At 42.0% G+C, this 16,499-nt stretch overlaps 1 protein-coding gene across 1 annotated transcript in view; it reads right to left on the reverse strand.

Annotated features, from left to right (window-relative positions):
• The window catches only part of ZNF521 (zinc finger protein 521), a 278,549-nt gene that overhangs the window by 13,638 nt on the left and 248,412 nt on the right, over positions 1-16,499 (reverse strand). The window contains exons 6-7 of the mRNA XM_042962128.1: positions 15,607-15,738; positions 12,842-12,957 (exon numbers count right to left, since the gene is read on the reverse strand). Of these exons, the coding sequence (XP_042818062.1) occupies positions 12,842-12,957; positions 15,607-15,738 (248 nt within the window). The remainder of the gene's footprint in view (positions 1-12,841; positions 12,958-15,606; positions 15,739-16,499) is intronic.

The raw sequence follows: 16,499 nt of genomic DNA on the forward strand, positions 1-16,499 counted from the left end.
AAAACACACGCTTTCAAGGAAAATTCTGTTTCTCCCTGGAATCAAAGAATCAAAGACATGCTACAGTAAAATAACTTCAGGCTAGATCTCTAAGCTACGATGTAGTTTGTGTCAGAACACACATCATTTCGTGCTGTCAGCATATTTCTCCAAATCATTTCATTTATTTATTTTTGGGGGGGGGATGCAATGCAAAGACAAAGCTAGAAGCCTGTTGAAAAACTCCAACCCTCTGAGACAGTGCGTGTCACATACAAGCTGTATTATGCTCTGAGATCTTGAGAGATCCCAGTAATAAAGGGCCCCTCTCCTGTTCGGTGTTTCTCAATACCCGCATCCAAATTTGGGCTGAGATTCTGTGACAATGAGAATAGAGCAAGCATTCGAACCTCTTGAAAATGATAACCCATGGATGGAGAAGAGGTAATGACCTCAGGGTAAATCCCTGAAGGTGAATCTCTCCAAAGGTGCATAACAGAAGACGTTTATTCCAGCTACCTTTCAGAACTGGGCGGTGGGGTCTTGCTCTTGTTATTGGATACTCATGCCGGCTGAGCAGCGGACAGATGGACACCATGGATATGAACACTGGTGATCGCCAAAACCAAAAAAGCCCCAAAACCAAAAAACAACAACAATGCAGTGTCATGTGACTCAGTTCATCCCTAGGATAAACAAATACTGACGTTAATGCTCTACATCTTTAGGAAGATGTTTTACAGTGCCGAAGGCTCTTTTCCATTCACATAAGGCAATATAGCGGTGAAGGTAGGTTTCTATTATTTTTCTTCTCCATGAATAAAATAGGGCTAATCAGATGGAATGAATGAGCTAATTCAATTACAGGCAGCCTTTATTGTGCAATAAAATATGGATTATTGATCTTGTGGAGTTGGCAACGCATGATGCAAATTCAGTGCATGGGACCTGAAGATGGGAGTTTGACTGTTCTTATTCATGATAAAACCAGCAAAACAACGCTAACTAATTAAACCCAGTGCTTCAAAAGGGGACGGATGAGAGGTCACTCACAGGGCTGGAACAGGAGCCTGAGGAGACCCTGTTAGCAAGGGAGCCATCCCTTGTTAGATTCCTACAACGAAGGAAGGGGGCATGGCTGGGCTCCTCAGGCCCATCTGTGGAGAGGAAAGCGAAAACTTGTTGGGTGGACTGAAATTTACTTGATAAGCACCTTGCTACAAATCCAATTTGGTCCCGTTATAAGAACAAATGTATTGTTGCAGCTTTGCACTCGTTTGAAATACAGCGCCAGACTGTTTTAGCAGAATCCTTTGGTCCTTTATCTCTTAAAAAAAAAGAAATGCAATAATCAACGCTGTTAGAAAGAAAGCAGCTCTGAGTATGAGGGTCACGTGGAAAGGAAAGCGTATGCAGTCAACACTAAAGGGAAAAAAGAAGGTGAGCTCTGATATTCGATGTATATTTACACACCTCAGTTCTGCTTTCCCATTTCCCCTTATAAATCTGCCCCCAGATACTGTGGCCTGCTGATTGCTGTTTGTACTCTGCTACAGAGCGCACACCAGACTGTCTCTGTATTCCTTATAAACTTCTCCCTGCCTTCCCTGCAAAGCTGGCATTCTTCCTTTTGACCAGGTTCATCCTCTACCTTTCTACGGACCATAGCGAGCCCGCCCACCACCCCCCTCCCCTGCCCGCCGCAGCACAGAAATATGCTCTTTTCTCCCCTAATTTTTCTTTTTGAAGAGTCAAAATGGGTTCCGTGTTTTGGTAGGCATCCCTCCAAAGCATAGGTAAGCGTACATGTGGCATGTTTTCGAAAAAGACTCCGGCGGAAGGGAGGAATCAGAGATGCTAAACAACGCCACGCAAAGTTGCAGACTGTTCGGCTACAGTCCAGAAAATGAATCCAATTTTTCATTCTGTCGTTATAAATATTTCATCGCAAATGGTACTGATTTTCTGCAACTGTGGTTAAGCAAAGGGCCTCTGTGTGAATATTTAAGAAAAAAAAAAAAAGAGGAGGAAGACAACGAAGAAGAAGGAGGGGGAATGAAAGATTAGCCACCAATTAATTTCTTACTTTAAATGTAAAAGATTCTGGGAGAAATTCAACAGTGATGTAGTGTGTGACTCAAAGAAGGAGAAGAAAAAAAACATTTACTCTGCTCTTCTTCTGACAGTTTCTCATAAAATATCTGCAGCCCATCTATCTTTTAGTACTCCAGGCTCCTCTGGAGAGCAGAAAATGGTGGTTTAAAGCTCACTTCAGTGCCAGTCTGCGGGAGATTGCTTTCCACAGGACCCCCGCTGATGGAGGCCTAGGGGAAGAGGCCCAGGAGTTATTCAATCAGCCCGAGACTCTGGGGCGGCTGGGGGTCCTTTGAGGGCTGATTATAAAGCTGCCCTCCTGTTGCCTGCCTCGGAACAGAATGAAATGAGCAGCCTCTTGCTGAGCAGATACTGCAAGAAGGAATTTCACCTGTCATGGAGTTTGTCAGAATTTCAGGATTTATCTTGGTGCAAAATTAATAAAATACCAACCAGGATTTCAGGCTGACTACTCAGCTGTGTCATCTCAAAGTGATCTTTCACCCAGGAAAACCTGGACAGTCAGTACAGCCACTCTTGCCTTACTTTCCCTTCGGAGGGTGAGCGAGACGATGTAATACCACCCAGACATCGGGATGAGATTTTGAACCAATTACACACAAGGCCGAATTACGTGTGGGTGCTACTGTCTTAATGTGTGACCTCTCACCCCGCTGCTGTAGTTCTAAAGCCTCTTTGGAATAAGCCCAAGTCTGAGGCATAAAAAGGCCATTTCTGCAGCTTATAACACAGTAGGTCCCCTATGGCATCACATCTGTTAAATTCATACACTGGTATTTCAGGCCTGAATTTGATTTATCTTTTAAAAAGGAGTACGAACAACAGACGATGTTAAGAGCACAGATTGTGAAACATTACAAATTAATCCTGGGTCCGCCGTGAACCGGGAGGGGCAGTATCATCTTTCGTTTTAACAGGCTGTGCCCTCCTGTCCGGTCACCCTCTGGGCTCCCCGCCGAGTGTGGGAGTGGGGAGTGGGGCGGGAGGCCCCCTGAGGGGATGGGACAGGCAGGGAACAAGTCTCCCTGCCAGCTCTGGGGCTCTGGGTTTTAGCCAGTTTTGGAGCTGGGTGTCTCTGCTCATTCTACTTCAGACGGTGGCTTGCACCACGCAGATCACCAGAGTGTGTAAGAGGGGTTCTGCGAAGCCTGGGGTTAGGGCATTTTGAGCACAGGCTTGCGGAGCCCCGAGGCAATTAGCTCTGGTCCTCAGAGTTGGGGGGCGTCACATTGCAGATGGGGCAGCATGTGGGGGACCGGGTTGGCGCTCACGCCACTGGCTGACCTGAGCCACGGGACAGAGGGCATGCACATTTCTCAGATCCAACTCTGGACTCTGAACTCAGGTTCAGGACAGACGTGACTCCAATCGCAACGCACACCTTGTCTGCTGTCCCCGGCCTCCTGTCGCGCTCAGACCATGGGTGCCCCTTACTAATCGGCGATTGGCAGCACATCCCCGGCTCCCAGAGTCAGCGATTGGTTTAAGGCCATTGCCGCCTGTCCGTGTTCTACGTGAGACATTAAACGACACCGTAATGCGTCCCTTCCAGCTCTTCTCCTAGTTCCAGGACTGTCCCGTTTTGGAGCGCCACCTTTAACAAAGCAGTAGTGGCCCGACAACATTTCCGAGATCTCAGGAAAAAGTGAGAAAGAGAGAGGGAAAGCTTGCAAGCGAAGGCACAGATGGTGGGCGGAGACGCAGGGTGCTCTCAGCAGGCTTCAGTGGAGATGCATTAACTCCACAGAGGGATGAGGGCTTCCCACCAGTACCATCATGAATTATAACTGAGTATGGGAGTGAGGTCTTAGCGCCTGGCTCACAGCAAATAGACTGTTCTAGTTTCCTGCCCAATCACCTTTCACCCTTATAAACTCAAAGCACAGCAAAGCTCACTGCTGCTATTTAATGGTATCCCGGTAGCCTTTTATGTGTCTAGAAGGCGCGCAAACTTAGCAGATGTGCCCAGTGGTGTAAGTCAGATAATTACAAAATTAAGTTTTGGCTATGTCAGAAAAGGAAACCTTTCACGGGTGATTCGGGTTTCCAGTGAGAGGTGGTCTTCTGTCAGCCGGGGAACGGAATCAAAGCAGGAGGGGGCGGGCGCGAAAGAAAGATGCCCACCTCTCAGACACCCTGGGTACCCGGGAAGAGCCTCCCTTTCGCGCACTTTCTCCTCCCCTTACGGGAAGGCAGTTCTTGTCCAGTTGGTTAGTTCTCCCACTCGCGCATTCGATGAAGTTATCAATGAAGGAGGTCTGTTATTTTAGGCAGTTTAAAATTTCACCGCTTTTAAAGGACTCGTTTACCCTGCCTTTCACTCCCGTTTAAAGCCTTGGAGTTGCTGTTCTAAATGACAGCACCGCGAGCGAGCACTGCTTTTAAGCACTATTCATCTCACCCGCCACATCTCAGGCTTTTACAGAACACTGCTCTCTCTCTCCAATAAGGGGAACTTACTCTTTCATAGCTGCAGGGCAGAGCCTGTTCCGAGCTGTAGATTCGCTGCAAATATAACAATAAAGGATACAAATGTGAATTCCTCTTAAAATACACGCTTGGCTCTGAAGCTGCCTTGCCTTAGCAAACTCGATCAAGAGCAGCCTATCAATCTTTCTCCAAATGCACAGCAACAGCTCATTTTGCGCGGCTGTCCGATGGATCGCCACATCGATGGATCAGAAGGCGCGGGAATGAATTCTTTGCTCATTTCAGGGGATTTATAGTTGAAGTCCATGATTACCATCTCTCTTTCTCTAATTGTCACAACAGTTGGTTATGGGGGTGGTGTTTTCCAATAGTCGGGTAAAAGTTTGTAAACACAAAGGCTCTATTCTTGGCATTTTGTCTCCGCTAATGTGAGGAAGCTGATCCGTGTGTGGAGCAAACATCTAAAATAGGAACATATGTGGGAATTTAACGTGCCTCTCCGGGTTGCAGAATGTTCTAGAAATTTGGATTTCCAGGTCTCTCCAAAGGATCTGACTGAAAACGTGGTGAGACAGAGCTCTGTCTTTACAGGACAATCATGCCCGCAGTTTCTCGTTCCTAAAGGAGGCAGATCTTCTGGCGCTGCGGCAGCAGGCTGTCTTGGCGACATACAAGGTGGCAGGGCCAGCAAAGCCCAGCCAAGGCAGAATGTGGCAGAGGTGATGAACATTTCCAGGGGGTGGGGAGGGAGGGGGCTGTGGAACTGGCCACAGTGCTCTTCAGTACACCCTAGCTGGATGCTCCATAAAGTCGCACTGATGGCAGTTCGGAGATGGCCATCTGTCGTCAACTCTGGGCCAGACAAAAAAATAATGTAATGGCAGATCGCTAACAACAGGGCTGTTGGAGGAGGGAATGACTCCTAGAACGAGGAGGTGGTGCTCCATCTTTTAATAGCGAAAACCAGCCATCGATATGAACATCAAGAAATTAATGGATGGAGAATTTTTAAAAACTGAGCTGGGGTGTTGTAGAGACGACTCAGATGTAAATAAAGTGGCTTTGGCTTATTGCTATCACCTCTGCTGCCCCTACTTCGGTCATATTAACCACTTGATTCTTGAGCATTTGACTAGCAGGACACATGGTGAAGCAGTGAGGGCCAAATTTAGAAAAAGGTGAGCCCACGTTGTGCCTCCAAGCATGTACACGCAGATTAGGCATTTATTGGTACAAAACGGGTAATTGAAAATGCATTTACTCATTTAGTCCAAATGAGTTCATTGTGACAATCATGCTTCTCTATCTTTCCGTACGCTTGCTTAATTTCTAGAAGCAGTTTTATAAAAGAGCAAAATAAAGCTACCTCGTCTTTAGATGCATTGTGAATGCTATAAAATTTTAAACTCCCTTCTTTGCTCAAGAAAAACCTTAGCTTTGTGCTACTGCATAGATGATAGGAAGAGAGGGGGGGTGGGGAAGGGGGAAGGGAGGGATGGAGGGAGGGATGGAGGGAGAGAGAGGGAGAGGGAGAGAGAATGAATAACAGTCAAACTGAGGTTAGCTGTGTCCTATTTCTTTGTCCTATATGATTAACTTTCTGCCTTCAATGGTAAGGCCAATCAATCCTGATTGAATTATCCAATATTAACAGCTGAAAGTGATCAAAAGTAATGGTGAAAACATAGCACCAATCAATAAATCAATGCAAATGATTCAGTTCCTGGAGATTCGATCAAATAAAAGAGATAGATCAATTTAACCACTGAGCAAATTAAGTGGAAGTTGGTGTAGCACCAATTTACTTCAAAAGCCCCGCAGGCCCACAAAGCAGAGAAATGAGGTGGTGGAGAAACAGACCAGTTCCAGACCCACATGCTCACTTGACACAATTTATGCTCCTGAGATCCCTGAGGCTATGTGGTGTGTTTAGGGGCTGTGATTTCAGCCCCAAGAACAAGAGACACACAGAGGTCCAAAGGATCTGAGAAACTGGAGAGCTAAGGTACCAGGAAGCATGAACCACCCAGGAAGAGGCAGGAAGTACGCCCCCCACATCAGCTGTCCTCCCAGAGGACCACTCTGGAGCCCAGCGCTGGAGTCCACCCAGACACGGTAACGGGCAAATCTTCCAGGCTGGGGTTCCTAAAGGAAGGCCGTACGATGAGAAGCAAGGCAGGACAGGGTGTTGAGTCTTAGAGTTGGAGTGGGGATAGTGAAAGCAATCTCAAACTCCATTAGAAATAAAACCAGGACAACTGAAAAATACAGAACGGTTTGTGAGGAGTATCCGGGGCAAAATAGTTTTAGGGCACTTCTTACAGCTTTAAACGCACACTTTTCCATTCTTCCTGTTTGCAATAGAGGATCGGCCTTACTCAGAGAAAAATATGACAACGAGCTAGAGCAAACCCTCACCCACCCCCCCCCACCCGCCCCGCCACATCACATCCAGACCCCACCTTGTCTTTGGTGGAGGGAGCAAGATAAAACTTTTGTTTCCGCTACACGTCCTTCATTTGAGGTATATGGAGAGAAGGGTCAGGTTGTTTTGAAACACATTTCTGAAAGCAAACGTAAATGTTTTGTTTTACGGTTATATGCTAAAAGGAAAAAGGGAAAGAAAAAAGCCCAAGATTCTTTAATCCCGTGAAAAAGATGAATGTTTAAAAATGAGAATTTTTACCTGGAAACCAATTAACATGAAACTATGTCAAGGTATGATTAACTGGGAAATTATTCTGGTAGAACTAGAGCAGAGAACTAAGGAAAATTCTGACGTGTTTGAGGCAGACATTTTATTTCTGAGTGATGATGACTCCTGATTAGGTTTACTTAGGTCAGCACTAGCGAGCAGGGAGAGAGGGTCAGGGGGCCAATGTCCGCCCAGTGCCTGTCTTTCTCCACACCCTGCACGGAGTGTTCTGTGTCGCCTACTCAGCTGCACTCTCACCACGATCCTGAGAGTTAGGTGTGAGGCCTTGTTGTTGCCTATGGGCCCATTGTACAGATGATAAAACTGAAGCACACAGTCAATAACAGCTTGTAAGTGACGGTGACCCTGTCAATCAAACTCTGGTGATTTTTCTCCGTAACTCATGCTTTTTCCCTTGTACTAAGCTGCCTGTAGGGAATTGGTAGCAAATTAAAACAAATGAAAAAAAAAAAACTAATGAAAACTATTTTTTAAACTACTAACCACTGGAGACTTTATGGGTGGCTAAGTCTCCCATAATCACAGATATCAGAATCATTTCCATCCTTCAGAACCAGCTTGAACACCTCCCACATGAGGTCTTTCTTGAGTCTCCCAGCTGGAGAATAAGCATCTTCTTTTGGAATACTTATAACCATTGACTACATGTTAGCTCATATAATGTTTAATCATCTGCGTTGTCTTATCTTTTCTAGGAGACTATAAATGTGATATATTTCTAATTATTTTTTATATGTCATAGAGTGATTGGGACCATGGTCGATTTAAAATGATGACGTGGTAATTTTACAAATATTTGAATTAATAAATATGCTCCTTAATTAACAATGGCACTGGGACAATAGTAGTAAATAGCATAGGGCTTGTGATTTTGACTATGACTCCTAAATGTCTCATCACGTATTATTTAATAACTTGAGACACAGATTTGTATTAAATTGATTAAAAGCCTAGTTTAAGGAAACAGCTAAGTTAGCAAGTGACCCCGTGACTGGCTCAGCAGCCACATGGCCACGCTGTACTGTTGTCTTTTACAGCCCATCCTATGTGCGCTGCATCATTTTCTTTCAGAAATATGACCGTAAAACTTGAGCACCAGTTAAGCTGCGGTGTGAAAAAAAGGCATCCAGATGAGGTGATCTGGTGGGAAAGAGGAGAAAAACAGCTGAAGAGACAATTACATACTGAAAAAGAAGTGATACCCGAAAATCATGGTGTATCCCTCAGAATGTCAGCTGCATTTTGAATGTGGAAAACACTGCATTTGTGAGCTTAAGGAGGGAAGGGCTGTGTATCAAAATAACCTTTGATTCAAAAGGAATTCAAATACCAGAATCTCAGAGCCTGAAGTTCACCCAGGCCAATTCCGTCTCTCCCTCCTGCTGAAATTCCCTCAACATTCATTACATTCGTAACATGGTGCCTGATGGAACTTTCTACGAGACACATTGGAAGGGAACGATTTGATCACTGCTATTGAATTGTAGCTTGTCTAGAGGCACCAATTAAACAGTAATTAGTATATTGAAAGAAAGTGGCCTATTCAGCAGCATTTTTACAAACACACCACTTGCTCACACCTGTATAAACCACTTTGGATACAAATATGCATTGTAGGATATTATTCTTGGACCAGACCATCCCTCGCTCAAAGCAGCTTCCTTAAGTGCTGCAGAAAAAGTTGTGAGGTCTATTAGGAAAACATGTGAAACATTCAATATATTCATTTGCTTTTAAAATAACAAAATGTTCATTTAGTTCCAATAATACACTTTTATTCCAAAGCACATCTTCCCTACCGGCATGCAAGATAGAAATAGATTAGAATTGCTTGCAAAAGTGAGGGAAAACTCTACCAAAGAAGAAAGACTACCTTGCCAATAACTGCACATTATATATCTCTAAACTGGAATGAATACTTTCGGTAAGAAAGGTTTAGGGGTCATGTGAAGCGTATAGCTTCCATACTGGCAAAAGGTGTGTCTTAGATTGAGTGTCCCATAGAAGTAGAGGTTTTGTCTCATTTAATTCTAAAAGGAATTGTGGTCTGTGATGTCCAAAAGATGATGTCTGAATCATTGGTGTCCTGAAGATGGACAGTGCATAATAAGGCATTATCTGAGTTCTGACTGGCGTTGTAGGCAAATATCAATGAAAATAACATACCCCCGTGTGTGTGTGTGTGTGTGTGTGTGTGTGTGTGTGTTGGGTATATAATTTTATACCCCACAAAGCACTTCTATTCACACACACACAAAAAAAATGGTTTCACATTTTTAACTGGGCATAAGTAGCGAAAGAAATGTAAATTAATTTTATGTTCATGAAATCATTTATGTACCACACCACTGAAAGACATACCATCGTTATGAGGCAATTTTGAAATGCTCACCCTTGACTTGCCCTAGTATTCTCACTCTGACAGAAGAATCAAATAAACTATATGCTTTCAATCTTCCATTGGATTTCAGTTTGTGGGCGTTTCGTTTCATAACCTCTTACGAAAAGTCTGCCTTTCTGAACTTCAGTGGCATAAACAAACAGATGACTTCAAGAGGTATGTATGACATATGTCAATTTTAAAACTTGCACTCATTTTACTTACCACAGTGTGAACTACAGTGAGCTGATAAAATGGCTTCATTTGTCATTTTTCTATTCTTATTATTTTGGTTACCGATCTTATTTTCTATTGTTACCTTAATTTCAGTCAATTTTCCCCTTCCTTCTAGAAATTAACAAAACTATTATGGTTTTGGTACACTTACCATGCCCACTTTTCATGCAGGAAATAAAAGAAATCAATCTTTAAAAATTACATTAATTCCATCCTCTAAGCCCAGGTGTAAAGCTAATTTGGGTAATGAAAGCAAATGTACAGGACTGTGAACCCCTGAGGGTAAAGCATAAAAATCCAAATACTCTCAAAACGAGAAAAAGTAAAGTTAACTCTGATCCATTTTTCTTAATGTATTGAAACCAAAAGCCACTGTCAGGACTTTAGAAAATAGACTTACATAGATATTTCAATGATGGTTGATATTAGCTTTGTAAAAATGATCACATACTAACTATAAAAAAAAAACTTTTATCTAAGGGATGATGCGTATATTGAACCTGGGTATTCATATCAAGACCATGTATGATTCTGGGTAATGGGATTGGAAAAAGAGTGCTCACAGCTTTAGATTGTGGAATAAGTCTTCTTGTGACCCAGATCACAATCTGAATGAATGAGTCAGGAATATTTTGAGACAAGTTTGACCTTCTAAGATCCTAAAGACTCAGGAAGAGTTGTAGGTTTTGTATTGTATCTTTCATACCAACAGTTCTCAAAGTGTGGCTCAGGGACTTCTGGGGTCTCCTGGATCCTCTCCAGGGGTCTGTTATGTCAAGACTATTTTCACAGTAGCATTAAGACATCATTTGCCCTTTACACCCTCATCATCTCATGAGCGCAGAGTGGAGTTTCCTACAGGTGACTTGACAAGGGATAAGTGGTGACATCATCTCTCTGACAGCTAGTAGAATCGCAGGTGTGTATATTCTTGTGTTTAAAACTTCTCTCAAGTTTGATTTCTAATATGGGAATATCAATAGATAGTAAGCTGCACAAATCATAGGCCCTTGTGGTCATCAATCATTTTAAGTGTAAAGACATCCTGAGCTCAAAGAGTTTGAAAACCACAGGTCTAGACTAATTGTAGAACAGAATGAATACCGTATGCTTCACGAAACCCTAAAGTATACTATAAAAGAAACCTGGAGTCCTGAAGGATGTGGATAATTGCTCAGCTTTGTCTGTGCTATGGAGGGGTACAGGCTACTACGGCCATAGTGTTGGGTTCTTTTAATGAAAGACACCCACCAAAGTCTTACCAACAGGTTAGCTGTATTAGAAATCTACTAATAACAGTACAAAAGTGCAAATTTGTTGCAAACTTTTTTCAAGAACATGAGAGAGAAGTCAGTCTCTATAGAATCTCTACAACTTTGATTTTAAGCTATTATTAATTCTGCTCCACAGTTTACATTGCTAAGTATCACTAGGTATATTGGCCGTATCCTTTACAGAGTCCTAAAAACCCAAAGGACTTATCTTTTCAAACATCTGGCAATAAGAATATATTTTGAAACAGCAATTTAGGTTGTATTAAGAAGATACACTTTCTGACAACAGTCTGTGTCAGAGTAGATATCCCAAACAGATGTGACAGAGTAGATAGCTATTGAGAAGCGATAAAAAGTAAGATAGCAACTTTAATTTCAGTCCACTGACACCACTATGACAATGGGCTCACCCATTCTTTCATAGATTTTTTTATTTCACCTCCTTAATTTGCTATTTGTTTACTTATAGAACAACAGATGATAAACTGTAAATTTCTTATTTTGACACATAGTTCACATTAATCTGGCTTCCCCAGAGCCCAAAGAGGTACAAAGCTGTCTCAGGGTCTACAGTGTACGATGAAAAACTAAGGAGTGTGTGTGTGTGGGGGGGGGGGGGGGGCAGGGGGGACGGTGGGTTCCTGCTTAACCAGACCTGGCTTAAGAGATTCAATGCGAAAAATAATTACCCCTCCCCCCCCCAGTTCAGGCTAAATAACTTTATTGTTAATCATTGTTAATAATAATGCTCATAATAATAAAATAATTTTAAGTTCGAACTCATTCTCCTCCAAGGGCACCAGTAAAATTTAACAAAAACATGTCACTCCTATCATTTTGTCACAAAAATAAGGGTAAGTATTATGCCCATTTTTCAGGTGAAGTAGCAGAAGAAAAAAAAAGACTTATTTTCCTTTCACAATAAGTAACATTTCTAGGATAGAATCCAGGTCTCTTACCCATATTTTAACTACTAGTCTATTGCTAAGAGTAATAAAACCAACCAAACATTTGTATTATATTTTATAGTTGGTACCTTAGATTCAGACCTATTACTTCATGTTACCTAACAACAACCCCATAAGTGTTACACCCGTCTAGCATTTCTTCATATCCAAGGTTCAGAGACATTATGCACCAGTGCAAAGTCATATACCTAGCAAGTGGGACACTCAAGGCTAAACCTGATGTCTTTGGATGCCAAAGTTTTAACTACGAGGCTGTTCCTAAGTAATAATTATTTTCTTCCATTATGTGGAAAAAACATACTGGACAAGAGTACAGCTTCTTTCTTCTCTTCCCCTCTCCCTTCCAATTTCAAGCCCCTCAGGATAACAATGACTTGGACATCCATCCAGCTTGGAGTCCATTGGGAACAGAACATGAATAAAACAGGATTGGGGAGAATGGGCCATAACAGCGAGGTGAATGATCCCATAGTCCAATAAACCTGACCTCTAAGCCTATCACACTGGGTCAGAAGGTCCAATTATAGGTCTGTTCTAGTTCTTTTTATGATTGACAGCAGCCAGAGGCAAAATTACTTTGGTGTCTGTTAATCCAGCCTCTAATTCTCCCTTTGCCCCAATACGCACAGAGCATCATGGTGGCCCAGGGTGAGTGATACTGTGAATCCAGATTTAAAATGCCCTTGTTTCCTATAAGAAGAGCAACCGAGTTCAATCCCGGTTCTCCTCGTGGGGACATTACCTGCAGCTCTGTTTGGAAGAAAAACTTCTGTGGACATTGTGTGCAGTCATAGATCTTGTCTTCTTGTCCATGGGCAGAGAAAATATGCTGCTGCAACTTGTTTGCTTGAACAAACACTGAAATGATAAAAGGATGGTGAACCTTGGGTTATTTTCTTTCCGAAATGCCCTCAGTCAATGACTCCCTGTGAACAGACCCAGGCTGAGCGGACTGAATGCCGCACCTTCTGGGTGTGACCACTGCCAGGCCCCCGGGGAGGGCTGAGTCATATCTGCTCATGCTTGGGTCCCCGGCTTTTGTTAAGATGCACTCTACCAAGCACCCAATTCAGCCCAAACAGCTCCAAAGTAAAGGTTTATCGAGGCCCTGCTCCCTATAAATCTTTTAAAAATAAAGCTGAAAATTGTCAAATGCACAGCCCTGTCTGAACAGAAATGACTCCTATTTCTCAGCAACCCACAGGTTAAGAAATCATAGATGCCAAAACCCTGCTTATTGTATTTGCCTAAAGTTATAGCTGGCAAACAGTTCTCTATTTAAATGTGTTAATGCTAAAAATTATATCCCACAGCTACTCTGGGGCACTGTCTATAAATGTGAAACAGAACGGCAGGTAAATTCTCTTTGGATACTTTAAGATCAACTCAGCCTACACACTGAATGCAAGGGTTTCAATAATATAAACATGTTCAATTTTAATGACTACAAAACAAGGCCCTAAGACTGTGTAACAGTTTACCTAGGAGACATACTATTAATAATTAAATTGTATATGCCAGAGGCAGTGTTTGGGTTGGCAGAACTGACTTCTGATGGATGCCTGGTGCACTGTGACCTAAAAAAGTTTGCATCTACAATATTAATCTGTATAGGCAGGGAGAGGATTTATTAAAGATGTTGGCATTTGACTTTGACTCCACTCTAATCATTAAAATTATTCTAATTGCCAGCCAACCTAAAATATTAGAATATTGTTCTTGTGAGTCATACATTTTAATCACATTTCTCATTACCTTAAAAAACTACTCAGATTTCTTCGCTCCCACCTAACATGCTTTATATTGGAAGTTCTTTTTTTTTTAATTGTTATTTCTAAAATTACTTCAAGATACACTGAAACAATTCAGGTCTGTCAGCACAGAAAATGCAGACGACTCATGATTAATGCATTTTTGTCTCTTACCTACATCAACAAAAAGAAATGGGGTTTTTATACAGATTTGCAACTGATCTCCATATAACTTAGCACATGTTATGAGGCTTCTGGCTACAACATGAAATAACTATTTTATTAGGGGTCTCAGTCATGAGATCTATGACCCAGTCTTCCTTATGAAGACTTACCACGAGCTTTTATAAAGAACCCAGACTCCTGACTCATTGTATCTTAAGATAAATACTATGTTGTGGTAAAAATATAACAATATATTTTATCTTAATTGCTGAGAACAAATTGGTGGTTACCAGAGGGGAAGCAGGTCGGGGGATGGGCTAGATGGGTGATGGGGATTAAGGCGTTCATTTGTTGTGACGAGCGCTGGGTGATGTATGTAAATGCTGAATCGCTAAATTGTACACCTGAAACTAATATTACACTGTATGTTAACTGGAATTTAAATAAAAACTTAAAAAGATAAATTTTAAAAAGCACCCCCCAAGCCCAATATATATTTTTAAATATAAATCGAAAGCACAAGAACAACAACAACAACGAAACAGTTCCAAAAGAAGGAGTGGCTGATGGAATTATTGAAAGAAGGAGGCTCACAGGCAAATGTCATTAACACATTCAAGAACTACTTGCAGTAACTGTATAATGAACATGGCCCCTCTCTTCTTTTGTTACAGGACAGAAATCTACAGGCTGAATGTAGTAAAGGTTAATAATCAATGCCTGGGATCTTGCTCTGCAAACAAAGAAGTCAATTTTGAGAGAAGGATATATTTTTGTTGTGTTTTGGTCTTTTTTTTTTTTTTTTTTTTTGACAAGTAAGAAGGGAACATAGCCTTGAGGGGCTTGACCACTGAGTTCAAGACATATGCAAAACAATCACAAAGGACTTTCCAAAATAACTTTGTCACTGTTGGGGGGGGAGTACCAGAAATACGTGTGATCATATCTCAACCCCATGGGCTTCAAATTATAGATTCTGATTTACATTTTTGTTTTTTTGCTGCTGCTGCAAACTATAGAGCCAAAACATCCAATGAAAGTTTCTTCTTAAAAGTGTAAATTTATATTAAAAATCCATCCAATTTCATAGGAAATAAACGCCTCACCTAATCAGTTCATCTAATCTGTTTTCTAGCTCCAAAATTTGGGAGGGTTTTAATGTTACCTTTTTATTTCTTATGGGAAATGTTAGAAAACTCTCCAAGTTTAAGTAACAGACATAGGCTGGCAACACAGCTGCACTTGTAGTCAGACGTCTTGCGATTAAGAAGCAGCTTCGTGCAGGCACTCTTGCCTTGGTAACCTTTTCACACCGAGAGGAGAAAAGGGAACAAAACATGGATGTCGTTTTCCAAATGGAAAAGTGCAAACTTCTGAGAGAACTTGAAATGCCATTTGTTCATCCTGACAGTTAACCTTCCTGCCCATTTGAGCCTTTAAGTGGGCGGCAATCAATAATGCTAATAAGCAGAAATCAAACATCTTCTCCCCAAATTGAACAGAAGGCCTATCCGTAAAAGGCCATTGCGGTGGGAATATGCTTTGGTAGGAAAGACATGAACTGGCCGTGAAGCTCTCTAGAGTTTCCTACCTGTAAAGCAGACAGGGCACTTGAAGGTACCTCCCATCCCTTCGAAGCTGTGCTCTATCAGATGGCACTGGAGTTTGGCAGGGGAGTCGAAGGTCTGGCTGCAGAGTTTACATTCATGGTTCAGTCCTTCATCTGTGAAGAATACATGAACAGAAAAGTTGAAACACATCATATCTTTTTAAAATTTTTTTCTACATGTTTTATTTATTTTTGAGAGAGCACAAGCAGGGGAGGGGCAGAGAGAGAGAAGGACAAAGCGGGCTCTGCGCTGACACCAGAGAGCCTGATGTGGGGCTTGGACTCACGAACGATGAGATCGTGACCTGAGCTGAAGTCAGATGCTCAATCGACTGAGCCACCCAGGTGCCCCCACATCATATCTTTAACGGACAAGAGTAATTGCATCTGTTAAACTACTTCCATCACCAAATATAAATATATAGTAGCATATATGGTTGTGGGTTCTTATTTCACATTACCTACGAATTTGTATCAACATAAAACATTTCTGGAATTTAAACTCCAAAGAGAATCAGAAGGCAGTGTTTATCTTCCGGGTGAAGCATTTTGTTAAGCTTTTAAGGTATCATTAGGATGTCACTGATAAGGCATCTCTTTTTCACTATCATGATTTTATGGCTGTGTATTTCCAAAGTCCTAAAATAACGGACTCAAGGAAAATGGACAGCTTCTTCCTTAAGTCTCTCCTCTGGTTTTCCTAGAATGTTCTACAAATTTATATTTCTTTTCTTTTTCAAGATTATTAATTTATTTTGAGAGAGAGAGAGAGAGAGAGAGCAAGAGCCAGTATGAGTGGCAGAGAGGCAGAGAAAGAGAGGGAGAGAGAGAGAATTCCAAGAAGGTTCCATGCTGTCAGCACAGCACGAACTGTG

Source organism: Panthera tigris, chromosome D3, assembly GCF_018350195.1.
Source record: "Panthera tigris isolate Pti1 chromosome D3, P.tigris_Pti1_mat1.1, whole genome shotgun sequence".
Taxonomy (NCBI): Eukaryota; Metazoa; Chordata; class Mammalia; order Carnivora; family Felidae; genus Panthera; species Panthera tigris.